This window comes from Aspergillus homomorphus, assembly GCF_003184865.1.
Source record: "Aspergillus homomorphus CBS 101889 unplaced genomic scaffold BO97scaffold_75, whole genome shotgun sequence".
Lineage (NCBI taxonomy): Eukaryota > Fungi > Ascomycota > Eurotiomycetes > Eurotiales > Aspergillaceae > Aspergillus > Aspergillus homomorphus.
In genome coordinates, this window is record NW_020291961.1 from 69,527 (window position 1) to 96,564 (window position 27,038).

Consider the following 27,038-nt stretch of genomic DNA (forward strand, 5'->3'; position numbering starts at 1 on the left):
ACTGCCACTTGGAATCAATACTTAAAACACGTGTAGCTATCTATATACGTAGCAGATGTGAGCCCGGAAGTGTCTGCTCACCTACCTACCTACCTATCCTCTACCCACCGAGCACTTGCCTCCTGCATTTTCTTGATTATCCAGGTAACTATGCAAGATACTATCGGATCCGGTTAATCGTCTACACATACCACAAATGAAGAATACTGAACATCAGTCGTCCTTCCAACTCTACATCTCATTCTTACTCCGTTGTCAGTGCACCATGGCTATTTCCCTCACACGGGGAGGCAGGTAGGAAGGTAGATAAGGGATAAGGTACCTTACTCCCATCTGCAAACCAGGCAGACAGGAGGAAGGAACACATAAGCCCATGCGATTCTAGATGTATCCTGTATAGAGATAAGATATTATCAGACGAGTGAAACCGCACAGACCCAGCCGAACCAATCCAAACCAATCTAAACCCCAAACACCACACCACACATCACATCACACGTATATACATACATAAATGATAGAAAGACACAACCGAACAGAGGTGATTATGTTACAGGAAGAGCCAGCGGAGGGAAGGGGGGCATGCAGTCCCCTCTTGGCACGGCACACACACACACACACACATGGTGCTACCGGTTCAAGGACGCCTCGAGTTGGTCTAGAAGGTAGTTCTCGCTGGTCCGGCGTCCTTTCCCCTGGCGAGCGGCTTTCGCTTCCATCTTGCGAGCTCGGCGACGGTCCCGACGGGCTTGGCTTTTCTTGTCCTGAAACTGAGGCGGGTTGGGGCTACCGGCGCGTGGTTGGTAGGGAGTTGTGTCTCTGATGCGGGCGGGGGACCGGGACTGCCGGAATGGGAGTTTTTTGGGAGGGGACCTCGAGCGCTCTCGCGTAGGGAAAACCGCACCGGCAGATCTGAAAGGGGATCTTGAGCTGTCTCGCGCAGGGAAGGCTGCGTCAGCAGGTCTGGAAGGGGATCTTGAGCTGCCTCGTGCAGGGAAGGCCGCGCGGGCAGGTCTGAAAGGGGATCTCGAGCTGTCTCGCGCAGGGAAGGCCGCGTCGGCAGGTCTCAAAGGGGACCTTGAGCTGTCTCGCGCAGGGAAGGCCGCGCGGGCAGGTCTGAAAGGGGATCTCGAGCGATCTCGCGCAGGGAAAGCCGCGCCGGCAGGTTTGGCAGGGGCAGTCGAAGTCGCGAGGCGTCGAGCCGCTTTTTTCTCCTGTTTGCGGGCTTTGCGACGTGCGGTGCGCGCTTGCGCCAACTCCTCAATCGTTGAGGGGCCATGGGGGATACTGGGTTGCTGCTCATGTTGCCCAAGAGTAACAGCGGCCGTGCCAGCGGGGATGCTATCACTCTCGTCCACACCAATGTCGATATCGAAGACACTCGCGCCCTCTGTCTCTGTCAGTTTCGAGCCCCAGATATGCAACACCTTGCTGACATCGTCGTATTTTGCCAACTCCTGCAGGAGCCGCAGCACATTCGGGAACACTTGAGCGTCCTCCGCGCTACAGTTGCCCGTGAACTCAGGGATCTCCAGGATATTGTACGGCTCGGCGATGGCTTTGAGTTTGCTGTCATCAATCAGAATGGTGTTGGTCTGGTCCCACTGTAGTTTCTTTCCCCCCTCTTGTGCTTGCTGCCCCCTCTTCCTATAAGATCGGGGGTAAGACGATTGGATCAGGCTGCTTTGCCAGACTGTACTCAACGTTTTGTAGACTTGGACTTTGTTTCTGTACTGATGTGCGGTAAGATTGAACTTGTCACGCCCCCATTCGGCGACGAGTCTTTTCCGGTCGGCCCGCGAGAACAATTTTGCGCATAGACTTTTGACGGTAAACGGTTGCGAGCTGGACCAAACCATGACGGTGTAATTACTCAGAAGAGTATCAAGGAAAAGCCTTAAACCGGCGCGTTCGCTGTACGAGGGCGGAGAATTGCGATTCTTGCGGTGGACAAGTGTGCCATTCAAGTCTAGGATGACGAGGAGGGGCTGGGGTGAGGGGTTTCGCTTCGGTGGAAGGGAGGACTGCTCGAGGTAGTCTGCCGTAGGAGATGGGGGTATGACTGGTTTGACTGGCTTGGGTGACCGGGATCCTCTCTCGTCCGGTACATAACGCTCTTGCTGGTTTGAGACTGCATCCTGCGGGGTGTCTGGCCCATATGCAATCGAGCCAAACATTTGCATAGCTAACAGCGGGTTTGACATTCCCATGTTCAGCATGGGTGGAGGAGGCATGGGTGGTAGCTGGCTCGCAAACTTGGTGAAATCATCCCATGTCGGAAGCCCAAAAGAAGGGTACGGTGAGGGAGCCAATTGAGGTGTAAACTGCTGCTGTGACTGATCAGGCGCATTGTGACGGAAGACTGACTGCTGTGCTGACATGTTCGATGTAAAGAAAGGCTGTTGATCTGGTATAGTCGGCATCGGGAACGGCTGCTGAGATACGACATTGCCATTCGCATCCATAACACCTGGAAATGGGGGAAACACAAAAGGCAGGTTCGGGTTATTGACATTGCCCCCGAAACCTGCATGACTTGTTGAGTTTGGCCCATGAGACGACTGTAGTGGCATAGCTTCATGAGACATTACGGCTAACCCAGAGCCTTGAGTCGGTCGTCTGTCTGCTGATCTGTTGTTCCTTCGCGCGCGGTCTGGCAAGCCTTGACCTGGCGCCTGCGTACCGGTTTGATCTGCATGTGTGGGTTTCGAGTTCCAACGGTCACGATATGGCCTCCATGATGCCCTGGGATTGCCCTCATTGTAGGACTTATTATGTCCGCCCCGACTAGAGTAGCCGCCTCCGGGGCTATTCTCAGGCCCCATTGTGGGGTGCGATGCGCAATCACGGTATTTACACAAGGGACACGAACGAACGTAGGATCGCAGAAGAGACGATGTACGGCACCGGAGAGTCGGACTGATACTTGGCCGCGAGATCTATATGTCGCCGTCAGCGTCAGAGGGGAGTAAAACAAGTGTCTGTCAAAAGATGTACGCATACCATCAAGGAGGCCCCGCTTCGGGACTTTCGGTCAAGTCTAGCGGAGGCTGAGGGAGGTAGCCGTAAGGCTAGCATGAAGATGTCTGAGAGTCTATTGCATGAGAACACCTAAAGACCGCAACGAGAGAGTCTGTCACGGCAAAAGCAGCTAAGGTCTGGGTGACCAACGAGTGAAGATATAGCGGAGCATTCGAATGCGACGGACAAACCCCCAGGGGAAAATCGCGACAAATGTTCCCCGCTAGCCAACCAGCAGCAAGCCGCTTTCGCTACCGCCCAGGGGGCCGGCAGAATTGACTTTTTTTTTATTGCTGTCTCACCGCCGTGAAGTTCGCATTTCTCTAATCACTGATAGACAAGTAGTAGTTCATTTTCGGACAGCACGAAATGGCCATTTCAGATCTTCTTAATCGCCGAGTGCGGGCACTCCCCGAGGAAGATGAAGAGGTCTACTCCGATCGGTCTGGTTCCGAGGAGGCGAGTGACCATGCACCCTCGGACTCTGAGAATGCCAGCGACGATTCTCTCGATGAGGATGATGTCGGCAATGATGATATGGTTTGTGATTTCCGCGTCAATTCAGACAGCTTGGTAGTTCTAACTCGATGTCCAGTCAGACGAAGCCTCCGATGGTCTAGAAGACGACGACGACGACGACGATGATGACCATGACAATGATAGCGAAAGCCACAGCGAAGCACCCGAAGATGATGTCCAGGCCACCCTGGGAAACATCTCATTCGGCGCTCTAGCCAAGGCGCAAGCATCCCTAGGTCCGAAAGCAAAACGAGCCTCGAAAACCAACAAGAAAACAGACGAAGCCAACGCAGTTTCATCGCCGCTCGATGATATTCGAGCTCGTATCCAGGAAGCACGGGAGCAGAAGCGGCAAGGATTGTCAAAGTCGAAGGATTCGGAGAAGCCCTCCCGTTCCTCGAAGCACGCTCCCATGGTGCAATCATCCAAATATGCCGTTTCTCGCAAACGCACCGTTGTCGAGCCGCCGAGCGTGCCCAAATCTCGAGATCCACGTTTCGACCCTACTGTGACCAGTGCGGGTGGTCGGGGTAATCCTCAAGGTGCCAAGGATGCCTACGCTTTCCTCGATGAATACCGTGCCAATGAGCTCAAAGAGCTGAAGGCACAGTACGCCAAGACCAAGAATCCTGCACAAAAGGAAGCCTTGAAGCGAGAGATTCGATCAACTCAGGACCGGCTCCGCGCTATGGAGAGCAGAAAGCGAGAGAGAGAGATTCTATCTGAACACAAGAAGAAGGAGAAACAGCTCATCCGTGAAGGAAAGAAGAGCAACCCGTACTACATGAAGAAGTCGGATCTCAAGAAGCAGGTCCTGCTCCAGAAGTATGAGAGTATGAACTCCAAAGACCGCACGAAGGCGCTTGAAAGGAGGCGCAAGAAGACCGCGGCCAAAGAAAGGAAAGAAATGCCTATGGAGCGCCGAGCGCTGGCTGGCGACGATGCGCCCCGAGACCACGGAGGGGGCTTCAAGCGCCGCCGGCTTGCTTAATTCCGATGATACCAGTATCTATTGCTCATACAAGTTCATTCGTGTACATAATCATGCAAACCATATACCAGTATACCCAATGTGGTATCACCTATCATTATCCAAAATTGCTCAGATTTTGCCGGCTTCTGACTTTCCTAACAAAAAAACCCAAATTAAGGTGAGTATCCGGTAATAATGAGAGAAGAGTAACATGTCCAATAAGACTTGGTAGGAAAAACGAACAGATCATTGGTATCGCAAATATGAACATCGAGTAGAAAGAAGAGCAATCATCAACACACCACGGATCACCGAAAACGAGGTTCCCATAACAATATATAAACATGGATGCTTCATGAAACAAGACACCCTTACAATAAACGCCTCATAGCCGGTAGAACTTTCTGGGGATGGAGGTAACTGATGAAATGAGCGGATGCAGAATGAAACTAAAGATGGAAGAGGGAAAGCGGAAATTTAACAATGATGACAGCAGGGATGCCGTCTGCGGTATGGTATAGAATGCATAGAAGAAGAGAAATCAAGCTGCTGAAAAATAATCCGTGTCTCCTGGGCGGTTTAGGAGCAACTGATCATATCTGTTCATAGAAATGGTCGTCGTATGCATATTCATCATGCCAAGAACGTAGGGGTTCCCTAGGCATGTCTTTCACATATAGCCAAAAACAAATCCCACCTGGGTGTGAAACTCCCACCAGTGGTTATTTGAGCTCACGGACCAACAAGCACGTGACACCTCGTGCAAATAAGCCGGTGCCCTGATATTACCGTTGCCTGAAGATGGCGCTAGCCTCCAGCTGAGAGGGTCGAGAGAGACGTGCTGGCGAATTCAGCTCTAAGAATGGAACAAATCCCATGCGCGGGCGCAAAGACTGAGAAATTCTTCTTTCTTTCTCCTTTGAGTCTCGGGGGAGTCTCTGCCAGCACCGAATGGACCACGGGTGGTACTTGCGCCAGAAGCCAGAGCTGGGTTCGGACGGTAGTGTGGATCGGGACCATGGCCTAGCGGAGGACTACCATGTTCATGCTCGTACTCATTTCTAGAGCGGCGACGGGCAGATCCTTCGGAAGGATACAAAACTGGTTGAGGATGAACGTTCGTCGCCGGGGCGGTGTCTGAATGAGGTGCACCAGATTTGGGGGGACCGTTGGTGACCCGCGGAGACGGTGGGGTTGGTGGTTGGTGACCGCCGTAGTGCACGATGCGAGGCAGGAGCTCTTCCCGTCCACCCGACATTTCTTGGACAGCTTCTTCGGCAGAACGATACTCTCTTGGCCGCTTGGGAACTTGAGCAGAATCACGAGACATCCTGGGAGATGGAATGGGCGGCAAGTTGTTTGATTGAGATGAGCTCGCACCCGTTGCGCCAGGGTAGAAAGGTCCCCTGTTGATGTCTCTATCACGGCCTCCCAAAGCATCCGACCCAAACACATCAGAGAGTGGTGGAAGGCGGTTGTTCGTTTGGTTGGCAGGGACGTGATGAATATGAGAAGTAGACCCTAGAGTAGGACTCTGATTGACGATGTGACGGGTCAGTGGCTGCGGCTCGTGTCGGCCAGTAAATGTCTGGTTTAAAGGCGCCGATTGAATGACACGCTCATTTGCGAATTGAGCTGCAGATGGGGGAACGATGGACAAGCCCGGTGGTCTCCTCTTCGAAGCTGCGGTCTTGGGTAGGCCAAACGAATCCGAAGGCCTAATTCCTTCTGGTCCGTCATCCTTCGCAGACTTCTGTAGGCGCGATTCGATTATTGATCTTTGTTGGTCACGAACTGACAAGCTCCGTTGGAGTTGCTCTCTCATGACCGGGTCGTGGGTCTGAAAGCCCGGAGACAGGCAAGCGATCCCAACGTTCTGCATATTGAGGCCATCCCGGGCAGTCATCGGACCTCCGGGAGCCCGAGCGGACAGACCTCCCGAGTTCGGGAGGCTAGTAGAGAGATCCAATCGCCGGGGACGAGGTCGAGTATGGGACTGCATTGCAGGCGATGAAGGCGGTTCCTTCTTGACTATGACTTTCGCGGGGTTTGTTCCGTTTTGCGACCTAGTTGGCTTTTTAGTATAGTTGCGATCCAGGCACTCGCTGCGGATTACTCACGATGGTGATGTCGGCTTCTTTCCTGCAGGAGAGCTCTTGGCCGATGACCCATCCCGCGATGGGCCAGACAGACGAGGTGGCGTGGCGCTATTCTGATTACTCGAAGTCGCAGGTGCCAACGTTGGGCAATTCTTCGGACTCAGGTCACGGGTCATGCGCGGCGAAGTGAGCGGAGCGGCCTGGGCAGGCGCAACCGCGGTGGACATAATGACGAAGAAACGTGACGGGGTGAAGTGCGACACAGGATGCCGAAGCAGAAGCGACTCCTTGGCAAAGCTGTCGAGACCAAGAGCAGCTTTCACTCTGGTCCAATCTTAAGTTTGACAGTGATCCTCTCGGCGGTCTCACACAGCCACTGTATATATACGGTCGAGATACTGTGCCACCGTAAGTCTCACAACCTCACTAGCGGAAGAAATCCAGTAATGCTTTATGGTGTACGGTTGTGTGGTATCGAAGCGGGAGGTAAGATACTGAACGCGGGAGCGCGCGCGGTTGAGCAGGATTGGGGGTCGACGGCGGCTAATCGGGGGACTTCTGAGGGCGAACGACTCTGTGGCGTGGTGTAATGGAGGAGGTACTTGGGTCTTCGGTAGGTAAGCTCCGGAGGGGAGAGGGAGGGGGGGGCGGAGAAAGAAGAACAGACGGGCCCAGCCCAAACAAGGAACGACCACCACCACAGAGGGAGGACGTAGAGGGAGAAACAGAGGGAAGGGGAAAATAGGGAAGAGGAGGGAGAGGAGGAAAAGAAAAGAAAGCCAACGACAAATGTGGTACCCTAACCCAACGCGCTCGAAAGGAAGAAAAGAATAGTAAGGTGATAATGGGTGATGGGTGATGGGTGTGGGTGAGAAGAGTAGGAAGAGGAGGGATTGAGTGGTCAGACAGTTTGGGAGAGAGCGGTTAACTAAAGCTGCGCTGGCGGCAGTGTGACAACGGTTAGAGGTCGGTCAGAGAATCGCAGCAGGTCTGGCCCCCAATGCGTGAACTGTTGGCTCGAATAGAGTACTATCACGGTAATTGTAAGAAATCAGGCTTAATGAAAAAGGAAGTAAAAGAAGAGGCAAGAGGAAAGAGGAAAGAGGAAGAAGAACTAAGAAAAAAGAGAGAACCCAAAACGAGAGACAGCAGCAAGCAAGCCGAGAAATTATTGTATGTATGGAGTGGCACTAATTAATAAGGACGTATATTTGACTTTGGGAGGAGGGGAGAAGAAAGAGCAGGAAAAGAAAAACAGGGTCGATTCAATCTCGATGAGACGGTGGCAGAAAGAACTACTCCTCAGAAAGGTACAATTCAGCCCGTCTCAATCAATCACAGCTTGCAGCTGGGTCCAAATTAAAGAAGAAATATCAATCAGAAAAAAAAAAGGAAAAAAGGAAAAAAGAAAGAAAATGATTCAAATGAATTCGACGAAGGGGGAAAGAAAAAAAAGTCAAAGTGAGACTAAAGTACAAAGGGAATAATTCCAATCAGCATCAGCATCATCAAACGAGGGAGTGGGAATTGGGCTGAAAATGGAGCGACGAGGCCTCAAATGGATGTGGGGGAAAGTAGAACCTGATTCAGATGTAGTTTGAAGATCTTCTTTTGCATACAAAGGGTAGGGTAGGGAGGCCTGACTTTAAAGTCCTCAATATGGTCATTACATAGAGAGTATAAACTATCTACCTGGCGCCTCGTTCATGACTTGGCGATCAGGATAGGGAACAGAACACCAAAAAAAACCCCCCGGCTGGGAGGCATCCAGAGAGGTAAGTGAGCAGTGAAGCAAGTAACCATTGATGAACTGGGATGATTCCTAATAATCCCTCCTGAATGCTCAGACCAAGTGGAGAGAAATTCATCTGATTGGCACCAGCTGAGACATGGTTTGTTTCCGCCCAGGGCTTGTCGCCGAAGATGTGACACGCTTGTGACAATTGGCGGGAGTCACTTGTTGCTTGGAGGAGGTTATCATTCTTGCTTAGCGCTCATTGCTCCCTCCCATTTTCTCTCTCACTCGAGATTCTTCTTGAGGAAATCTGGATTCAGTTGTCAACTAGAAGAGTAGAAAAAGAGATAAGAGATACCTGGTAGGTACTCTAGTGTACAGTACTTACCAAGTATACCTAGGGATGAAGAATAAGATCATGGATGAGATGGGATCACTGGCAGCGAAACGCTGACTAACGCCGCGGACTTCCACAACACTAACAGACTAATAACACACTTAACACACTAAGGCAGGCTCCATCCGTCCCAGTGCGACCCCCATCCGGCTTCCGGCCTGGCCATGAACGAACAAGAACTGCTGATAAGCTGATGAAGAGCAGCTGAAAACCCCAGCATTCAGCAGTCGGCTATGCTGCTTCGTCCCAGATATGTCAAAGGACATCATCTCTGGACCATCATGAACACCACCACACACCACCACCACCAACCCTCGCATGCAGAAAGGTTCTTTGTCTCGACCACACAAGATCAACTGGAATCAGTCGAATGAAACGAACCTCAAAAGTCCACGAACCATGACCTAGTTGTAATTGCCTCCCCCCTCCACAGTCCACAGTCCACACCCCCTGGTGGCAAACCCAGACCACCTGCGACGCCAGCCTCCCTCACCATCGCCGGAACCCACTGGCGCCAAACTGGTGGAAACAATAGTGAGTTAGTGAGTTAGTGAGTTATAATCCCCTGGCCCCAACACCCACCACAAACTCCTCCCGAGTCCACTTTCTGTCAGATGGAAAATGGATCATGGCCCCCCTTCCCTCAGCCTCCTCTCCTCTCATTTCTGGTTTAGATCGTGCCGGTCTTCTAGCAGCAGCCACAGAAACAGCAGCAGCAGCAAGATGGATGAAGGGTTCTTATCAACCCAGGCAATTTACCCGAATTTGACATCTCACATTTCCCCACGTTCACTTTCTCCAACCCGATGGAACTGCACGAATGAACAAGGGGGAAAGGGTGCCTAGGGTTCCTTGTGAACGCCAGCCCTTTCCCACGGTGCATCGATCGATCATCCCGCGATCGGCTCTTGTCCTTGTCACAGCGTGGCATGCCCGAGGCGGGTCAAAGTGTCAATCGACCACTGCTGGATGACCATCTGGACAGACACGAAAATATGTAGGAGGATTCGGATTCGTGTCATTGCGTAGGGCAACCCTGACTCAGATGTTGTGTATACGTTGCTTTACACGTAGTAGACATACCCACCATGTTTCCGGCCGCCAGCACCCAAACCTCGTGATTCAAGGGAAAATTAAAACAGGGAGGGAAGACTACTAAGTGTAAATGCACGGGATCAGCTACTGTAGATTAAGCCCTTTGCGCCCCTAGTCGCTGCCTTGCGATTCACAAATACTAGAACGACTTTTACTTGTTTTGTTTTCTTTTCCCTTGCTCGGCTGCAACGCAATTCATATTGACGTTGGAAGGATGGAGCTGTTATTTAGATCAAAATTCACCCATTACCGAACACCTGCCTAGCCCTTTACATTCGGCTAAGCGCACACTATCTCAAGCTCGTACTATCAAGCGAGACCTCGGGTTTGTCTTGGACTGAGGAAAGGTCCAGGACACACGGGCCAGATGCATTCCTGTCACTACGATTAGCTCGCTTCCTGCGACAATAGACTATTCTCTCACTCAGGTAGCGCAGCAGCTCGAAGGAGACGCCGCAATCAAAATTTAGATTAATTGGGTCATCTGAGTGGTTCTGCTTGTCGACACTATTCCATCTTTATACTACTCAGTACGGGCTTTTCCTTAGGGATCTGGTTCGAAGCGAGATTGGTATAGGATCGAGAGTGAGTCCAGACATCATTGCTACTTGTCAGGTCTGTTGTCTTGAGATTGCTGGATTGAGGTTTGTTCCCTCTCCCTCACACCGAGATCCCTGGGTAGGCCCTGCGGATATGGAGCAAACATCAGCCTGGCCGACTGGTAAGTAGGCCACTACAGCCTGTGGGAGAAAGTTTCCCTCTTACTGGTAGGACCATGCATCAATGTTAGACATGCAGCAAACTATAAGAACTACTGCAAATGAATCGATCAATCCTTGTTACCGTTGCAGCCGGGCTCGGGGGACAAACACAACTCGCGGGACGATTCTCGGGGTTGTCCAGTACATGAACCTACCCGACTAGTGACGATGGAACAGGTAGAGAGATACCTGCAGTTCATAGGATGGGCATCACTGATCCCCCAAGCCTGAAACACAACAGACCGTGAGGCTCGAGAATCGAGCAGTCTGTGTTCCTGAGGTCCTCGGAGGGATTGGTTTCTTTCGACGGATGAATAGAAATGATGAAGAGAGTACAGCTCACAAGGACCAACCCCTCCCCTCCATCTGAAGATACCGAATCATTGGTGCCGGCAATGGTGCAACTGATGCTGCCTGAAATCATCCGGCGGAGCGTATCATGCTCCCGGAGATGGTGTAGCACATATTGATTATTGCTCCACCCCTCATTTCCGATGCACGGGGAGGAAGAGGGAAAGGATGGGGCCACTTCTGGCGGCTTCAGCAGTTGGTAGTTGCACCTGTGAGCGTGTACCTTTTGGCAGATGAGTGTGGATGTCGACTCCAGGTAGAGTACAATTAGGTCATATAATTAGAGTCAGGCTCTAGACATGCCTCCATTCATCATCATCGGTTGGTTAAATGACTTCGACCAGAATCATCACAGCATATCCGTCGGTTCATGTTCCTGGCCAACACAAATTAATCGGGGGCGGGCCCCACGTGTCTTCCTTGCCAAATGCAAATCAGGTCGATGAACCACTAGTTTACGGGTCCGCTCATTCTCGCCCGTCCCAGGGAAAAGAACCTAACTTATCGTTACTGATACTAGCTTTGGCGTCCCGTGGAATGACCACCTGCATGGCTATCTTCAGACTGATGCTTCAACACAGCGTAAGGATGGATGTTGAACGGCGTCGTCGGATCCTAAAACATAACCAACCCAATTGAACCATCACTCGGCTGTTGAGCCAATGTCACCGAATCAGATCAGTCTCGGCACCAACATTCCGGAATGGCGAGTTTATTAACTAATAAGTTCATACACTGTCTGGGAATTATACTTTTTATAGCCAGAGCACGGTACAGCTCTCTTAAACATGCTTGAAAAACTGAAACCGTCGCCAAGGCGGTACCGAGCCGGTTGTCCTGCAGCAATGCTTCTCATTCCTGAAATGGGACGACGCCTATAAACGACTTCAAGTTCATTTCCCGGACAGTTCAGCTTGGCGGAAAATCTGGCTGCTTTCATTATTTCGCTACCAGATATCACTGTTCTGGTGCGATTTGAAAATCATCGATATCAGACTCTGCGTCCTCATTTACGCCTCGCCGATCTAGTCCCAACGTCGGCCGTCTGCACGGTCCTGTTGCTAATATTAACCCTTCCCATGTGGACAGTGGGCACGGTGGTCTGAGTCAAGCGAGATGGTTCCTGGTCGATCCCAATTAACGGCTGTCAAGAATAGTATCCCATTCAATTTCGAACGGTTGAGTTCTTGTGGCTTGGTGGTGGGTTAGACTATATGTACTCGCTGTTATGGCGAGAGTGATTTGCCAGGGATATGCGAGTGGCTAGTTCTAATTATCGCTTCTAGGCCTTGGTGTTATGATGCTCTATACACCGTAGACTGCATTCTGCTTCATCTTGACGTATTGGAGCATGTTTGAGCCAAAGTAAGTCCACAGGGCGGATTATCTCTTGACATGGGTTTCAAGGCAGGATAGACAAGCGCCACGCAGCGGAAGAGACAGTAGTCTATGCAATACTCGCAGATGTAGTGCACTTCAAGCAGAACCGATTAAGTGGCCTTGTCACGCAGTTGGTCACTCGTCCCATTATCTTGGTATCACTGCAGGGGGACACGGCGGTCAGGTCTGATAGGGAAGAGCTGCAAGCCGCTATGCTATGGCACCCAGGTTAAAGCACGAGGGAACAACAACCTCCACTCAAGAAACTTCAACAAGCTCCCTCAGCATGGCAATTAAACATGGCACACTATGGACCTATACATTCCACCTGCAATCCAACGATCCTACGGTAACCAACACAGAAGGCGGTGAAAGTAGAGCCCATCCACACGGAAGGCGGTCAACCACCGATAAACCGTTTTTTGCATTTTTCTCTCTCTCCGTCACGGACGATAGCTATCGCAAAGGGGAAAAAAAAAGAGTGAAACCATCCTACAAGATCCAATCGTCTCTGACTGTTCGCCTCGACTGTTCGCCCTCAGTGCAGTGTCGTAATACCTCGTCACCCGGAACAAAACCCCTACAGCCTCGCGCGCGCTCGCATAACTTCCTGTTATATACCCCGCTTCACCTTCGATAGCAAGAGGTACGTACGACAGACCTACACATTCGAAGCCCTGCTTCTTTCTTACCCTTCAAGAGCTAACAATCCCACAGCCTGAACCCGCCCCTCGGCGCAATCGCAAACCTAGGCCGCATAACCCCAACTCCCCAAAATGCCCGCCTCCGTCGACCAAGAGAACGACCAGTCCATGATGGACGCCGCCCCGGAGCAACAGTACGAACAACAGGAAGAGGATGTCCTCGAATTGGAAGATAAGCGCGTCGTCGTTGTACGTCCATCTTCTGCCCCGGCCTTGATAAGATAAAAAAAAGGCTCCCCCCCCCCAAGTTTCTAACCGTCTGAAAGTTACCCGGAGCCACCGAAACCGCCGCATCGTTCCAGTTCGATGGAGAGGGTCATACCCTGGGTAACGCGCTACGATACGCGATCATGAAGAAGTGAGATTGACCCTTCCCCCCCTCCCCCCGCCTTCGGTTTGAAATAGTGATATGCGGGGAAGTCGCGGAGTAGAGGGAAGGACGGGAGTTGGAGAGTTCCTTTTGTGGCTAACATTGCAATTATAAAAGTCCCCAAGTTGAGTTCTGCGGTTACACTATCCCTCACCCTTCGGAGACGAAGATGAACCTGAGAATTCAGACTTATGGTACGTTTGTCCCTGGAAGAAACATTTTGGTGGAGCGGAGTGAGGGAGGGAGCGCGTGGAACTTCCACGTTTCCCTGGGGATGTGTATTGAGGTACAGGAAATCTAACAGTTCACATTTTAGATACGACGACCGCTGTGGAAGCCCTGGAGAAGGGTCTGGATACCCTGATGGATTTGTGTGATGTCGTCACGGATAAGTTCACCGTTGCCCGGGATGGTTTCAATGCGTCCAAGGCGGATCGCATGGAGTCATAGGCTTTTTTTGTATTTTCTGTTTGTCTGGGGGTAAATTTTCTTCGTGTGTTGGTTTTTCTTGGCGTTGTATCTAGAGAAAAGTTTGATTATGTTATTCTCATTCGGCTGCCTATATGGTTGAGGTCCATGTGGTTGAGCTTCTGCGTGCATGAAGCCGTGCTTTTTCCTGGTATGAGAGGTAGTATTTGGTTGGGAATTGGGGTGATGGACTACCAATGCGGACTGGGCTTCTCCGTTTGCAACGGGTAGTCACTGGGGAATAGGTCTGGCTACTCTTGGGTTGTCTTTCTCGCGCAAGTCTAACATGCGCCGCTTTGCGATGCATAGTAGCTCGAGTCGCGGTCTACTATACTGGCCTTGATAGTTACATACACCACCCAAAGCAATCATCACGCTTACAACCCCACAACAATCTACAGTCCCTCGTAATGCACAAGTCCATTGCCTGATCTAACAACAATACCATATTTACATGAGTGCACACTCACACCCTCCACCCGGGTCGGCCATTTAACGGGCCTAGCCCACGACCGTTCATAACTCGAAGAAAAGAAATTCTCAATGCTGCGGATAACTCGAAGAAGAAAAAGGGCCATAAATCAATTGCGGCCTTCCAAAAAGCCGGAGATGAAGTTGGGGGGGAGACGAGCACCGGGATCCTCCTCCGGCCGGAAGTACTTCAGCACGTGCGACAGCTGCTTCCAGTAGTTGAGGGTTTCCTGTGAAAGGGTAGTCGGGTTAGTAGTCTATTGTTGGTATATGCGATGCGATATGTGCCGGGACGATGGGGAGCATATCGCATGGATTGATGAGCAATTGAGTTTCCCAGATCGAATCAATTCAGATATCCCATCATGCCTCAACGGAACCCCACCACGCGACAGGTTTGTCAACTCACCTGGAATTCGGCGTGGCTCTGGTACAAAAGCACATCAATCACATTCAACTGGCTGACGTAGCGGTGCTTCTCGAACTCCTGGCGGATCTTCGTCCGGATGGCGGAGACGGGCATGTCCAGAGAGTACATGGTCTGGATCTCGGGGGACTAAGAGTAATCATACCATGTCAGCTTGGTTGTTTGGTCTTTGGGTCATCGCAATGATGGTTTTTTCTCCCCAGTCTGTTGCCCGCTCGGCACCCCGTTGGAGAGCTGCTGATCTCCAGCGAGGTGACAAGGGAAACACAACGAGCCATTGAACATCACAAATATATCCCAGAGAGTCCACTAACCGCTCTAAGCCATTCTCTGTACGACCGAATGACACGACGCTTCGCTTCGGCCAGGTTGGCAGCTATATAAGGGTTTCGAAAGTCAGCTCGTGGGTTCCGGCCATTGACGTCGCGGCAATTTCTAAAGGCGCCGGACAACCGGTGGACGACGGGAGGGGGATGGAGGCGGTGGTGGTGGTGTGTCCTTGCCCCAAGATGAGATTCACGTACAGGAGCGGGTGCGCTGGGCGAGGAAGGTCGGGTTGATGGTCATCTTGACAGCTGCAATTGAGGCGATTGAGAGGGGCCTTTGGTGAGCTTCGAGGGGTGGGAGTTTCTCTGGTTCTCTGGTCGGGACGCCTTTGAGTTAGCGTTGACGGGATGGGAGGAGATCCGACGGGGTCGAGGTTGCGGTCGTTACCACCTCACCGCCTGCCTGATTCAAAAAATTTCTTTTCTCGGAGGCGCAAAGCTTGGGGAGGGGGGTTTGTGGTTCTTGATTGTTTCTGATTTACTTTTTGTTTGAATCGAGTTGAATTCTTTCGAAAAATATTTCCATTTGTGCTTTGGAGTTTAGAGTCACTCAGATTTGTGTCTATCGTCTCTGTTTCGACTTGCAGTTCCCCTCGCCCGCGATTTGAATTTTTAAACACCATACACACGATCAAGAGCCCGGCGTTTTAAGAACGAGATCCACGATATGGCCCCGACTAAGTCCTCGTCCAAGGGCAAGGGCCCTTCCTCGTCCAAGGGCGACGCAAAGAGCAAGCCCCTCTCGTCCGCCACGAAAGTGAGCAAGAAGAACGTCAAGCGCCCCCCGCCGAAGGAAGTCAAGTCGAAAGCGCGCACGGAATCCAGCCTGCTGAAGAAGACGAAGAAGAGGGAATACACCGAGAAGGAGTTGGACCTGCCTCAGTTGAACATGATCACACCTGTCGGTGTGGTCAAGCCTAAGGGCAAGAAGAAGGGCAAAACTTTTGTGGATGATGCGGTATGGATCCACCTAATTATGGGTTCTCAATGGTTGGACTATTTCGCTGATTGATTATCGCCTTACAGGAGGGAATGATGACGATCCTTGCGATGGTTAACGCCGACCGGGAGGGTCAGATCGAGTCCAAGTTGATTAAGGCACGTCAGTTGGAGGAAATCCGCGAGGCGAAGAGGAAGGAGGCTGAGGCCAGGCAGGCGCAGAAGAAGAACAAGCTGGTACGTATTCTTGCATTCATGCTGAGTATGTGTGTGCGGGAGAAGTCGCTGACATGCATGCGGGAAATAGGAAGAGGTAAAACAGTCGATTCGCAATAAGAAGCACAAGGGCGGCTCCAAAGCCGATACTGGAGACTCTGTACCCGACAAGTCATTCAAACCCAAGGGGAAGAGAAAGAGCGTTTCATTTGCTTGAATTTTATTTTGTATAAAAGTAATGCTGTCTATATCAGGTCTATGTATCTAGACGGGTCTCTGGCGTTTCATCGGTCTATATCCTGCCAAAACAATTGCATGCATGACTCTCATGATGAGCAACTCTCCTATCAATGTATGCATCACCGCAAGTCGGCTTGGTTGAGAAGTAATCGCACATAATGCGATTTACGGTGACGACGGTACAATCTTGATATCCAACTTGCGCCGCACAGGACCGAAAAGTGGTTTGGGCATCTTATCGCCGTCTTGTGTAGGTCGAGCAATGTAAGGTGGCAGGCGATCGGGGTGCTCAACCTTGCCAGGGGTGGTGTGATCCACCTCCTTAGCCATCAGATTCAGGAAATTTGATACCTGAATAGTCGTAGTCAATAACTGGTACAGCATAAGCCAGCAAGCAACATACCGGTTTGACAAACCACCTGTCACCTCCGTACTCGAACCAGCCGAGGTGTCCTCCCCAGGAGGTAGTCGCCATGACACCATACGGAGTTCTGGCGATCTCTCCGAATGGCAAGGCTTTAACACAAGCAATCTACTTGGCTGTTAGCACATGTAGCAGTTCCGTGGGCAGGGTACACCATACCGGGTCATCTTCGGCCTGGATAACGAAGAAAGGAATCTTAATTCCAAGCATGGAGTCGATGGAAGAAGCATCACGGTAGTAAGCACCTTCAGTGGGGTAACCCCATGCGGGGCATTGCAGCGCTCTAAAGGTGTCAAGTCAGCGGTCGAAGTACAGCTGCGGTAGGGCGGTCCATTACCGGTCAAACTCGTGCAGATAAGTGACATTTCTGATTTCGTCAACATTGACCAGGGGGTTCAAGGCGACGGATTCCACGTGTCTGACATCCATAATTAGTGTGATAGTCGCCAGACAAATTCAGATTCTCATCACATACTGCTCGAAGAGTTTCTTCATGCTCGATCCCATCACTTTGCTGTATACCTGAAGGCCAAGCCAGCTGCTCTTCAGGTATTCCGAGCTGACCTCCAGGTTCCAGGGGCTAGCGCAAAGCACCGCTGCTTTCAATTGACAGGCGTCGCCCTCCTCGCCCAAATACTATAATAAATCTATCAGTTGCTGGCCTAGGGGAAGCACGTACTAAGAGACTCACGTTGGTAAGGATATTTGCACCTAAGGAGAAGCCGATTCCGAAAAGGGGTCGATTCGGAAATGTCTTCCGTAGCCATTTGACAGCCTGGCGGACATCCCACGTGGCGCGGGCATTGTAGAGTATATTGGTAGTGATCTTGGTTTGCGAGCAGCCTCGAGAATTGATGACACACGCTTCCCAAGATTTATCCTGAATCATAGGCGCAACCACATGGCGCAGATACACCTCATGTGATCCGCCGCTCAGGCCGTGAAGGACCACCAACATGGGCTTTGTATCGTCCGATGGAAGTGCCGCAAATTCGTCTTCGGTGAAGAATGAGGTCCGCTCGGGAAGGCCGTCTGGCAAGGTATACTTCCGCTCAGGATCAGACGTCTGATCATCCTTGGATGGTTGGTAGGGATCTACGACGAAATCGACCGCGAAATGCCCATCAAACAACTGGTTGTCCGCCTCGAACATCCATCTTTTGTAGTGCACCGGAACACTATCATACTTTACTGCGGTCCAGGCAGTCTGTAGATGACCATTGAAGAGGAATGGATTGAGGTCACAGGTCTCAGGGGTGGCTGTACGACAGAGATCTGCCAGTGTCACCTGTTCCTTGGCACCAGACTTGCTATTCTTGCGGGTCAACAGGAGGTTGTTGTCATTGGCGCTGTAGAAGGAGACCCGACCACGCGGACGAGCCCAGGAAAACAAGCCCATTGCTAGCAGGCCCGAGAGAAGAAGTGGTATAGATAAGGTGCTGAGAACGCTAATTGGAGAAATATCAACAGAGGGCATGACGGAGGGGGCTAGAGCTCGAGAAACATGCGGAATGCGAAAAGTGAATTGTAAACCAATGGGAAAAAAAGTTGTTCGGTTACCAAAGCCTCAAAGATTGCTCTAAGCACTTGTTCAGATGCTTGAAACGACAAGACGAACTTGATTGCTTGCAAGCGTAAATCTTGTATATTTTGGATTGGCACACCCTGTCTCCGAGTGAGGAAGTAGACTTTGCATGCCACATGAATTTCTTCTTCAAGATGAGCCTCGGCTTCATTGCCGAAAGGGGCAATATCACTAATCACCTGCCATGATCTTATCGATGACTTCTTATCGTGTCGATCTGTCAGTCCGGCTGCTGACTCACCCACCTAAACAGTTAGTCAGTCAGAGATCATGAGGAAATGCAGAAAGACGTCATTTGGACCAGAAATCCAATCCCCCCACCCAACACCATCGGCTCCTCTCTCTCAATCGCATCCCTCACATCTCCTTTCTTGTCACCCCCACCATTCGAGCTCACTGTGGGCTGTACTACATTGGATCAATCTCTTCCACTTCAAAGGCACAGCAGCATTCTTGCAGGTGGGTGTGCTGGCGTCTCGGCACTTTTAAGCTTCTCGATGCGGTAAGCCAGCCCCGGATGCGGAAGTCTAGTATAGAGTTCGGTGAAATAGCATCATAGACTCTCTGCGCCTGGTTGCAGTTGAGTGGCTTTCCACTCAGAAATTGACCATGAGTTGGATCCGGGACTCGTCTCTGGTTCGATGCGGCCTTGGGTGAAGGTGCCCTGCCAGTTACTCTGCACCAACACAGGATCTTGTCGCTTGTAAGCTTGATTGCTCTTCCCACTGTGACTTTGGCGCGTGCTCCGTTTGCGTGCGAATCCATAGCCTTGCGTGTGGACTACTTCAAGGTCAAGAGGCCCTCCTTTTGTGTGTCTTCCTCTGATTTTGGTTTTTTTCGGTCATGCGGTTCGTTCAATACTATATTTCATACCTTTAGTACACCATGATGCCCGTGAGCCAGCAGAAATCAGCCTGGCTCTCATTTCATCGATGAGCTTTTGTAGGGTCTCCACAGAAAACCAACCCAGAAGAAATAAGCGCCTTAGCTGGGAGCCATTCAAGAACTCATTCCTGGCCGCGGCAATCCAGGATATAGGGCCAAGGGTACCGATCGATATGGCATATAGCTTACGTCGTGCTGCCGAAAAAGTGAAGATCATCGCCAAAATGAATCGGTGGACGCGGAGCCAAACCGAAGGGAAGGGCAGGGATTCAGATTCTAGCGGGCGATGTTTCCTTCTCGAACTTCCAACAGAACTACTATTGGCGATCATTTCCCATCTCTCGGTATTACCCGAGGCGTGTCTAGCGCTGACATGCAAGCGACTCTATGCGATATCTGGGGCGATCCTGGGAGCTAAAGCTCTCCACTTCAGTCGAGATTTCGCGCCACTTTTTCACCACTACCGAAACGGGCACAACTTCGTCACCCCGCGGTGGCAATTGGTCAACCTGCTCGAAGACAGCCGGTGGCGCGCCTGCTCGAAATGTTTAAAACTGCATCTACGGAGCTCGTTCCCTCCCCGCGAGCTGAGAAGGAAGTCCGACGACCGAGCATGTAACTTGGGCGATTCTGCAGGCATAGTGGATCTATGTCCATGCAAGAAGCTCACCTTCCAAGACAAGACGGATCTCGTGCAGCTTTTGAAAACCCGACAGAAATCATTGAACGCCCTCACCCTGCAGTTTGAAAGCGGTATCCAGCAACAGCGCTTCTGTTGGCACTCTTGCAAAGAGGACTATGGATCGACGCAGCTCGAAATCGCGATATACCCGGAGCTAGACCAGGACGACCTGTTGAGGATACATACAGAGTATCGCATGACGACAGGGATTGGACAGCTTGGCAGGGAAGAGCATATAACACCTCGCTTTGGATGCGCTCACCGATCAGTCGACTTGTGGTTATCCAGTGTCTGCCAAACCACGATCTGTCGTCTCTACGACAGCCACTGTGCCTCGTGCAAGCGGATTTCAATCTGCAACACATGCAATGCCTCTTTGAGGTGCCCTCGCAAGCAACCTTATCGAGTTGATGAAGTAACGGACAAAGCCACATACCATTTCTGGACCGAGAGGTGCCTTGGGGGCACGAGCCCGATTCCCGACCAGGCGTGGGCTTCTCAACGGATTCATCCTGCGGAGCACCTATTTGATGCTACCAATTGCAGTGAGATGTGTCCCTGGACCATACGAGAACATCCTCCTCTTGAAGAAGCCCCATCCCTGGAGATGAATATACTGGAGCCTGCCATGCAAGATCAGTCGCTCAACCAGTTATACTCCTCGATCAACATGATCTAAAACCAGATGGGCGTCCTAGAATTAATTGGTGCTGGGCGTGATTCGGGGTATGTTTGAATAGGTATATGGCCGCCCTGTATGGTGTTATACTGTTTTTTCTTTTTTTTTTTTTTGGACTTTTCGGGTAAGTTGAGGACCAGGAGCGATATATAGTATGCTTGGGCTCCATGCAGATTTGCCCATTGTTGTATGTTCCATGTAAACATTTGAATATGACTTAGCACTAGTCCCGCTGGACCGGAGCTTGCAAAGCTCATGAGTATGAGCTCTTTGTTTCTTTCAGAGAGTTGTACCCACGACTCAAGTACATTCCAAGGGTCAGTTCAAGTCGAGTCTCTCTCACCTGATCCTCCCTCACCTGACTTGCTCGGACCGCCTTGTGAGGTTTCTCCGACCCGACGCGGAAACGGAAATGGCCGCGCGCGATTCAAGAAGATCGAGACCAAAGAACCAGTGCAAAAGAAAACAACTTCGTCTTCTTAGGACAGTCTACTTTCAATCGGGATTAGCAGAGCGCAGTGGATAGATGAGCATCTTCTGCGTCCTGGGGCGATGAGCTACCCACCACCCCATAACGGCCAATATCCTCCGCAATACATGCAACAACCCCCCAATCTGCCGCACCCTCACCAGCAGACCGTCCACCCGCAGCAGCTCCTCTACAACAACAATGTTAACACGACTGCTTCGCCATATCAATATGGAAAGACGATGGTCTATCCCCAGGTCATGATTCCGACCTATCCTACTTACACACAACCCTACGCGCCTCAGCAGCAACAGCACCAACCGCCCCCTCAACAACAACAGCAACCGCAATATGTGAATCCGTCCGAGCTGTTCCAACCGCCGCATCTCCCGGCCACCTCACCTCCTCAGTTTTCTCACAGTCCATCCCAGTACAGCGCGACACCGGCGGTGACTGCGGCGGGCAGCACTCATTCCCCTATTCTTTCCACGTCGACCCCGTCTCAGCCATCGTACTATGCCGATCTCAGTTCCGACCAAGGGAACCAGGCCTCCTACAACAAGAATGCCCAAGTTACGCCGAGTCCACAGATAATCTCAGCACCACCCGTACCAGAACCACCAGTCGCTGCTGTACCCATTACTGCTGCGCCTGTCGCTGCTACACCCGTCGCTGCTATACCAGTCGCTACTAAATTGCCCGCGACAAAGTCGGTGTCGGCTACCCCATCGGCTCCGTCTCCGAAACCCGTCCAGGTATTGATTCCGGCGCCGTCCCCAGATGTCCAACAGAAACTGCAGCGGCAGTCCTCGAAGAAGCAGCAAGCTGTTCGGCAACCACCGCAGCAGTCGGCAAAACCATCTACACAGAAGTCGGCCAGAACTCCGGATTACCAGGTGTTATTGTTGGCCATGGCAGATGAGTATCTCGATGCGGCTCACAGTCATGGGACCATGGTGGCCTTGCTGAAGCGGGAGATGGAGATGGAAGAATACTATAAATTGGTCGCAACAGGGCTGGGCTGCTTAGAGGCGGTGTTAAAGGTATAAGATATCTTGGCTGGGCCTCTGTCGTTGTTCTTTGGACATTAACTTGATTTATAGAACTGGAGATTGCAACCTCGGGTCGAGGCTCTTGTGCGTTTGCGATATGCGCGGATCTTGTTTGAGGAAACAGACAATGATCTTGAAGCCGAGACGGCTTTGAGTAAAGGCGTATGTATTCCCTGCAAATACTTTGCGTGTGCTATTGCTGACATCTAATCTAGATCGATTTGTGTGAGCGGGTAGGTGATTCTGAGCAACAGTCTGACGATTCAAGCTTACGCTAGACTAGAATCGCATGTTAGATCTGAAGTATAGTATGCAACATCTTTTGGCTCGGATGCTACACAAGACGAATCCGAAAGCCTCGATGAAAGCCGTGGATGGAATGATACAAGATGTTGAAGCGTAAGTCGTCATGTTGGTGAATTTGATAAAGCTGCGTTCTAACAACACTAGTTATCGCCATTCGGCCTGGGAATATGCTTTTCGCTTCCTTCGCGTATCCCTTGCGCTCTCTTCCCACGCGCATCAAGATTCAGTATCGGCACTGCAACACCTCCACAAAATAGCCAACATGGCACATCGCAACGGCGACAGGGCCGTTTCAGCCATGTCCGCGATTATCGAAGCGCTCGCACATCTGCAGCAAGGCACTGGCTCCGACGCAATTGAGCAGGCGCAGCGCGCAGTGGCGGCAGCGCGAAGCCATCAACTAAACGATGAGCTCCGCCATATTCCGCAGCTGACGACGCTGGTGCAGATCGTTGACATATGCTGTAGTCTTCTAGAGTACGACGTCAACCAATCGTCCCAGAAGCTGAAAGTCATGCAAGACATGATGGATGAGCGATTGAACGATTTAAATTGGCGTGATGATGGGTCCTTTTCCATCCCTCTGAGTGGCAAGGCGGCTGGTCCTTCTTCCATTGACACTGGAGATATCCTCCAGGTACAGAGCGGCACACTACTGTTGAGCTTCAACTGGTTACCCCAACACGATCTTTATGCACTTTGCTATTTCCTAAGCTCCATCACTCTCAGTTGCAAAAATTCGTACGACGGACGCAAAGCAGAGAAGTTCCTTCATGAGGGGTTACGCATGGTAAAGGGTTAGTCCGTTGCCAATCTTGGTTTCCCTTCTGCTTGACCTTACACTGACCCCATTGCCCGCAGGAAGCTTCAAAGCGCCACAAGACATCACCGAGTCTGTGGTCAACGCCAACAGGCGTGTCGAATGGCGCCGAACTCTCTACTGCAGCCTTCTAATCCAGAAAGTCTTTCTCGCCTGCGGCCGCACTGACTGGGACCTGGCCACGAAAACATTACACGAACTGCGACATGAAGCCAAGGGCCTCGGGGACCATCTCCCTGATACCATCAGATGCATGATGGAGTATGCAAGCGGGGCCATCGCCCAAGCGACGGGCGACCTCGCCGCCGCCCTTCAGGCCTTCCAGTCCCCGATTCTCTCCCTGTTCTCCTCTACCCCATCCACCACTAGCAAAGCTGCTCGCAACGATCCGCGCCGCGATCTCGCGATCTTATCCGCGTTGAACACCGTTCTCATCGTCAGCGAACCGACCCACCCAGCCTATCACCAAATTCCCGCCATTCTTTCAACCGTCGAACCATTCTGTACCTCTAGCCCCAGCAGATACATCCAAGCTGCCTACTACCTCGTCTGTGCTACCGTGCAGACGGAATCTACCATCCAAACCAAGCAACACCTTCAACAGGCCCTCCAGTCCGCCACTGCCATCAGCAACAGCCAGATCACCTGCATGACCCTCACCTTCATGAGCTGGAAATACTTCCGCGGCGTCGTCGGCGAGCAGGCCGAGAAGAGCGCACGCGCCGCCCGCGCAATGGCCCGAAAGGCCAACGACCGCCTCTGGCTCAGCGTCACGGACGAGATACTCGCCGAGACGCTGGAACGGCAGGGCAAGAATGAAGAAGCCAAGGGGGTGCGAGATGAAGGGCATCGGGTGATGATCGCGCTACCGCCGGCCTTGAAACGAGCTGTCTAAGCCGAACTTCGTTTTATTTCCCTGTGCTGTGATGATGTCCGGCTGTATTGTCATTGTCCTGATAGAGCGTATTTTCTTTCTCTTTTTTTTTTGTTTCCCTCTTCTTTCGTCATTTGGGCTTGGTCTAGGCTGAGGGGTTTTATCTGGGTGGCTATTTCCTTGTTTTCTACTTCGACTACCGCCTATATCCGGCATGTATGCGCCCTATGTAGTATTTGTTTGTGATAACATGGAGCCTTGGATCCGCAAGGCTCGCGCTTCCATCTGGTTTAACTCGGGTCCTCTCTGTGTGTGCGGGGTTGAAGGGACAAATTCCACATCATAATACCTTAATCTTTCTTGTACGGTCCGGTCCGGTCCTATTTTAGCGCACCATACACCGTTATTGGGGACCCGAGTCCAGCCAGAATGCTGTCTCTCATCCAATATCATCAACAACGCCCTCAGGTAGATCCAGACCCCGAGTGTCACCTGCATGGCGGCCTCATGGAAACAATAGCTGGGAGGCAAGTCTCGCCGAGTCAATCCAGTCCCTAGGCTCGAGCAGCCTCACCCACCAGTCTTCCAGGCAAGCCCTAGCCATATGGTCCTTAAGCGCTGCCAAGATAGCCAGGAGACGTACGTATTGTCTCCGAAGGTACAATGTCTATTTTCTGTCCGAATTGCATTTTTGACGTGGAGGAAAGAATCTGGTCCCTGCTATTGACCGGCAGGTGGTAGACAAGAGAGACAGTCTGACAAGGTATGAGGCTGTCTCTATTAACAAGAACATGGGATTTCACTCCATGTGGGAAGGGAAAGAGTTGGCCCGGGGACCGGGACAGAAGCACGATAGCATTATGGGATGGTTTCTATGATACACTTCTCCCCCCCCCCTTACCCCCCTCCCCCCCAAACACGCGCGCGCAGTACAGTAGATCCTGTAGCCCACGCGCGTGCATCATTACCCTTTCGACTCACTAGCTGAATGAGTACCACCTAAAGCTGACCTGACTGGGGAGGTAGCCGACAGCCATCCCTCCGGCTAAAGCAAGCTCCAATCACAGACAGGAGCGAACAGAAACATGACAAGCGACACCGCTATATCGCCGTCGCTATCTGACCAAGCCCCTCAATCGATATTTCGAGAGTTAGATGAAAAGATAAATTGAACATGACATTGACTCCGTAATCTCGAGATTTCTCCGTACGCCTGCAACGCAACCCTATACACCGGCCCAGAAAGGAGGGAAGGAATGACGAGACAATAAGAAACTTGATCCGGACTGCGAGAGTTGTCGAATAACCGGATTCCTTTAAACACGAGTTGGATCACAGAGGAGAAGTTGGGAAGTCGATGAGAGACGGCGGACCTTTGTAGCAGGGAGTTCATATGTAGATTGATCGAAGTGATTGACGGAGTGGTGGGTGAAAGGGGGAAATCTCTAATTGTTCGCTTGATGTTCCTCCAAAAGGTCCGGTGGCCTTATTGGACTGTTGCGCTGCTCTGGTTGTCCCTGATTTTCTCGAAATCAGGTTATAAGCTCTGACTAACCCCGGTTCATTCAACACCGGACAGAACAGAAACAGACACAAAATAATAACGCGAGATCGGCAATGTTTATCCGAAGCGTCCTGAACGAGGAGTAAAAAGTCTAACCCAGACCGCCCCAGACACCGCGGATCCGCCGAGCAAGCTGAATATCCTTCTGCATGATTGTCACGCGCTTGGCATGGATGGCACAGAGGTTAGTGTCCTCGAAAAGATGGACCAGGAATGCCTCGGCGGCCTCCTGGAGGGCTAGGATCGCATGCGATTGCCAGCGCAGCTCGGAGCCCACATCTGCGGGAAGGAGGTCCAGGGCGACCTCACGGACTAGTCGCGCGAACGGGAGCTTCTTGATGAGTAGGTCGAATGAGCGTTGATATTGGCGGATCTCCTTGAGGGCAACGGTTCCCGGCTTGTAACGGCGACGCCGACCAGTGGGGTGGGGATCGCCCGCTGTGGGCTTCTGTCAGAAGCTTACTTGTGGTGACGGGGTTGAAAGAGTACACATACGTTCAACATCGGATTTCCTGGGCGCTTTTGCTGGTCGCTTGCCTTTGGCGACACCACCGGGTTTGCGCCCGCGCGCCGCTGGCGAGGTGATCTCCGTTGGGGCAGTCGAAGGACCTGCAGCGGGTTCGGAATCAACAGCGGCCGTTGGTTTCCGTGGCCCAGCAATCGACTTGCGGCCGCGCCCTGTTTTGGGAGGCATGCTGGGATTTGTGTTCGTCGGGTGTTATGGGAGCGATCAATAGATTGGTCGAGGCGGGGGAATCGACCAGATCAATTAATCAGGGCGATCTGTGCGAGGTCCTCTTGCTGTAGCTTGCAGAGGGCTGAACACTTGGCTTTGACCGTTGCCGTGAGCTTGGGATCGAGTCCTCTCCTTCAGGCGCAAAGCTCTAGAGAAGCGGAAGGGAAGACAATTGTCGAGCCAAGAATGTTGTTGCTCTGTTTGTTTTAATTTTTGCTCTGGTCTGTCGCGAACCGTGTGAACAGCCTTGGTTGGTAACCTTGCCGCCTGTTTTGCAATAGGAGGGCTTTGGTGCAGGATTTGGCTGGATTTCTGAGGGGTTTGCACAGGGAAGTGGTAGTGCATCTAATCGGATGCAGATGGTGGGCAGTGGAGATCCCAACCATCTGCATTTCCGTGACGCGTGGGGAGCGCGTCTCGTTTCAGTGGCTTCAAGCGCGCGTGTGCAGTGGGATCACGTGACACATGGT

General features: G+C 51.7%; 10 protein-coding genes across 10 annotated transcripts; 5 read left to right on the top strand and 5 right to left on the bottom strand.

Moving 5' to 3' along the window:
- Positions 1-415: 415 nt before the first annotated feature.
- Positions 416-3,179, bottom strand: BO97DRAFT_400834 (NIF domain protein). The gene is made up of 2 exons (XM_025694311.1): positions 3,004-3,179; positions 416-2,939 (listed from the first exon to the last, which is right to left on the bottom strand). The coding sequence occupies exons 1-2, from the start codon at positions 3,076-3,078 to the stop codon at positions 630-632; spliced, it is 2,385 nt and encodes a 794-aa protein (XP_025546231.1). The 5' UTR covers positions 3,079-3,179; the 3' UTR covers positions 416-629.
- Positions 3,180-3,359: 180 nt separating this feature from the next.
- On the top strand, positions 3,360-4,531 carry rrp36 (putative pre-rRNA processing protein; the record flags this gene model as incomplete). Its single annotated transcript, XM_025694312.1, has 2 exons — positions 3,360-3,561; positions 3,617-4,531. The coding sequence occupies exons 1-2, from the start codon at positions 3,391-3,393 to the stop codon at positions 4,529-4,531; spliced, it is 1,086 nt and encodes a 361-aa protein (XP_025546232.1). The 5' UTR covers positions 3,360-3,390.
- Positions 4,532-5,114: 583 nt separating this feature from the next.
- Positions 5,115-7,020, bottom strand: BO97DRAFT_268158 (uncharacterized protein). The gene is made up of 2 exons (XM_025690961.1): positions 6,634-7,020; positions 5,115-6,579 (listed from the first exon to the last, which is right to left on the bottom strand). The coding sequence occupies exons 1-2, from the start codon at positions 6,837-6,839 to the stop codon at positions 5,370-5,372; spliced, it is 1,416 nt and encodes a 471-aa protein (XP_025546233.1). The 5' UTR covers positions 6,840-7,020; the 3' UTR covers positions 5,115-5,369.
- Positions 7,021-9,000: 1,980 nt separating this feature from the next.
- BO97DRAFT_409268 (uncharacterized protein) lies at positions 9,001-9,920 on the top strand. Its single transcript, XM_025696023.1, has one exon. The coding sequence runs from the start codon at positions 9,366-9,368 to the stop codon at positions 9,588-9,590; it is 225 nt and encodes a 74-aa protein (XP_025546234.1). The 5' UTR covers positions 9,001-9,365; the 3' UTR covers positions 9,591-9,920.
- Positions 9,921-12,784: 2,864 nt separating this feature from the next.
- Positions 12,785-13,918, top strand: BO97DRAFT_379265 (DNA-directed RNA polymerase core subunit RPC19). Its single transcript, XM_025693157.1, has 5 exons — positions 12,785-12,977; positions 13,049-13,224; positions 13,302-13,393; positions 13,523-13,599; positions 13,722-13,918. Exons 2-5 carry the CDS (start codon positions 13,108-13,110, stop codon positions 13,853-13,855), a joined length of 420 nt encoding a protein of 139 aa, XP_025546235.1. The 5' UTR covers positions 12,785-12,977; positions 13,049-13,107; the 3' UTR covers positions 13,856-13,918.
- A 360-nt stretch (positions 13,919-14,278) lies between these two features.
- BO97DRAFT_409270 (putative NADH-ubiquinone oxidoreductase B14 subunit) lies at positions 14,279-15,420 on the bottom strand. Its single transcript, XM_025696024.1, has 4 exons — positions 15,296-15,420; positions 15,086-15,147; positions 14,754-14,900; positions 14,279-14,574 (listed from the first exon to the last, which is right to left on the bottom strand). The coding sequence occupies exons 1-4, from the start codon at positions 15,336-15,338 to the stop codon at positions 14,455-14,457; spliced, it is 372 nt and encodes a 123-aa protein (XP_025546236.1). The 5' UTR covers positions 15,339-15,420; the 3' UTR covers positions 14,279-14,454.
- A 125-nt stretch (positions 15,421-15,545) lies between these two features.
- On the top strand, positions 15,546-16,580 carry loc1. The gene is made up of 3 exons (XM_025693158.1): positions 15,546-16,055; positions 16,124-16,273; positions 16,344-16,580. The coding sequence occupies exons 1-3, from the start codon at positions 15,765-15,767 to the stop codon at positions 16,467-16,469; spliced, it is 567 nt and encodes a 188-aa protein (XP_025546237.1). The 5' UTR covers positions 15,546-15,764; the 3' UTR covers positions 16,470-16,580.
- A 77-nt stretch (positions 16,581-16,657) lies between these two features.
- On the bottom strand, positions 16,658-18,315 carry BO97DRAFT_357320 (putative hydrolase, alpha/beta fold family; the record flags this gene model as incomplete). Its single annotated transcript, XM_025692200.1, has 6 exons — positions 16,658-16,843; positions 16,896-17,024; positions 17,076-17,199; positions 17,254-17,334; positions 17,392-17,552; positions 17,608-18,315. The coding sequence occupies 6 exons, from the start codon at positions 18,313-18,315 to the stop codon at positions 16,658-16,660; spliced, it is 1,389 nt and encodes a 462-aa protein (XP_025546238.1).
- A 1,244-nt stretch (positions 18,316-19,559) lies between these two features.
- BO97DRAFT_438721 (uncharacterized protein) lies at positions 19,560-24,289 on the top strand (the record flags this gene model as incomplete). Its single annotated transcript, XM_025697925.1, has 8 exons — positions 19,560-20,719; positions 21,031-21,064; positions 21,231-22,259; positions 22,320-22,430; positions 22,484-22,501; positions 22,552-22,667; positions 22,719-23,371; positions 23,436-24,289. 8 exons carry the CDS (start codon positions 19,560-19,562, stop codon positions 24,287-24,289), a joined length of 3,975 nt encoding a protein of 1,324 aa, XP_025546239.1.
- A 1,503-nt stretch (positions 24,290-25,792) lies between these two features.
- On the bottom strand, positions 25,793-26,891 carry BO97DRAFT_268449 (putative centromere protein Cse4). The gene is made up of 2 exons (XM_025690964.1): positions 26,328-26,891; positions 25,793-26,270 (listed from the first exon to the last, which is right to left on the bottom strand). Exons 1-2 carry the CDS (start codon positions 26,524-26,526, stop codon positions 25,924-25,926), a joined length of 546 nt encoding a protein of 181 aa, XP_025546240.1. The 5' UTR covers positions 26,527-26,891; the 3' UTR covers positions 25,793-25,923.
- Positions 26,892-27,038: the final 147 nt, after the last annotated feature.

What these genes read in the sequence shown, in the direction of transcription:
- BO97DRAFT_400834 (XM_025694311.1), bottom strand. Translation starts at nt 3,078, where the DNA reads ATGCTAGCCTTACGGCTACCTCCCTCAGCCTCCGCTAGACTTGACCGA. An exon ending in GAAGCGGGGCCTCCTTGATG is followed by an intron (nt 2,940 to 3,003) that starts GTATGCGTACAT and finishes GGCGACATATAG; the next exon opens with ATCTCGCGGCCAAGTATCAG.
- BO97DRAFT_409270 (XM_025696024.1), bottom strand. Translation starts at nt 15,338, where the DNA reads ATGACCATCAACCCGACCTTCCTCGCCCAGCGCACCCGCTCCT. An exon ending in CGCCCAGCGCACCCGCTCCT is followed by an intron (nt 15,148 to 15,295) that starts GTACGTGAATCT and finishes ACCCTTATATAG; the next exon opens with CTGCCAACCTGGCCGAAGCG. An exon ending in ACAGAGAATGGCTTAGAGCG is followed by an intron (nt 14,901 to 15,085) that starts GTTAGTGGACTC and finishes GATTACTCTTAG; the next exon opens with TCCCCCGAGATCCAGACCAT.
- BO97DRAFT_379265 (XM_025693157.1), top strand. Translation starts at nt 13,108, where the DNA reads ATGCCCGCCTCCGTCGACCAAGAGAACGACCAGTCCATGATGGACGCC. An exon ending in AAGATAAGCGCGTCGTCGTT is followed by an intron (nt 13,225 to 13,301) that starts GTACGTCCATCT and finishes ACCGTCTGAAAG; the next exon opens with TTACCCGGAGCCACCGAAAC. An exon ending in CCTGAGAATTCAGACTTATG is followed by an intron (nt 13,600 to 13,721) that starts GTACGTTTGTCC and finishes TTCACATTTTAG; the next exon opens with ATACGACGACCGCTGTGGAA.
- loc1 (XM_025693158.1), top strand. Translation starts at nt 15,765, where the DNA reads ATGGCCCCGACTAAGTCCTCGTCCAAGGGCAAGGGCCCTTCCTCGTCC. An exon ending in AAACTTTTGTGGATGATGCG is followed by an intron (nt 16,056 to 16,123) that starts GTATGGATCCAC and finishes ATCGCCTTACAG; the next exon opens with GAGGGAATGATGACGATCCT. An exon ending in CGCAGAAGAAGAACAAGCTG is followed by an intron (nt 16,274 to 16,343) that starts GTACGTATTCTT and finishes TGCGGGAAATAG; the next exon opens with GAAGAGGTAAAACAGTCGAT.
- BO97DRAFT_268158 (XM_025690961.1), bottom strand. Translation starts at nt 6,839, where the DNA reads ATGTCCACCGCGGTTGCGCCTGCCCAGGCCGCTCCGCTCACTTCGCCG. An exon ending in AAGAAGCCGACATCACCATC is followed by an intron (nt 6,580 to 6,633) that starts GTGAGTAATCCG and finishes AAAGCCAACTAG; the next exon opens with GTCGCAAAACGGAACAAACC.
- BO97DRAFT_268449 (XM_025690964.1), bottom strand. Translation starts at nt 26,526, where the DNA reads ATGCCTCCCAAAACAGGGCGCGGCCGCAAGTCGATTGCTGGGCCACGG. An exon ending in CAGGAAATCCGATGTTGAAC is followed by an intron (nt 26,271 to 26,327) that starts GTATGTGTACTC and finishes AGAAGCCCACAG; the next exon opens with CGGGCGATCCCCACCCCACT.
- BO97DRAFT_409268 (XM_025696023.1), top strand. Translation starts at nt 9,366, where the DNA reads ATGGATCATGGCCCCCCTTCCCTCAGCCTCCTCTCCTCTCATTTCTGG.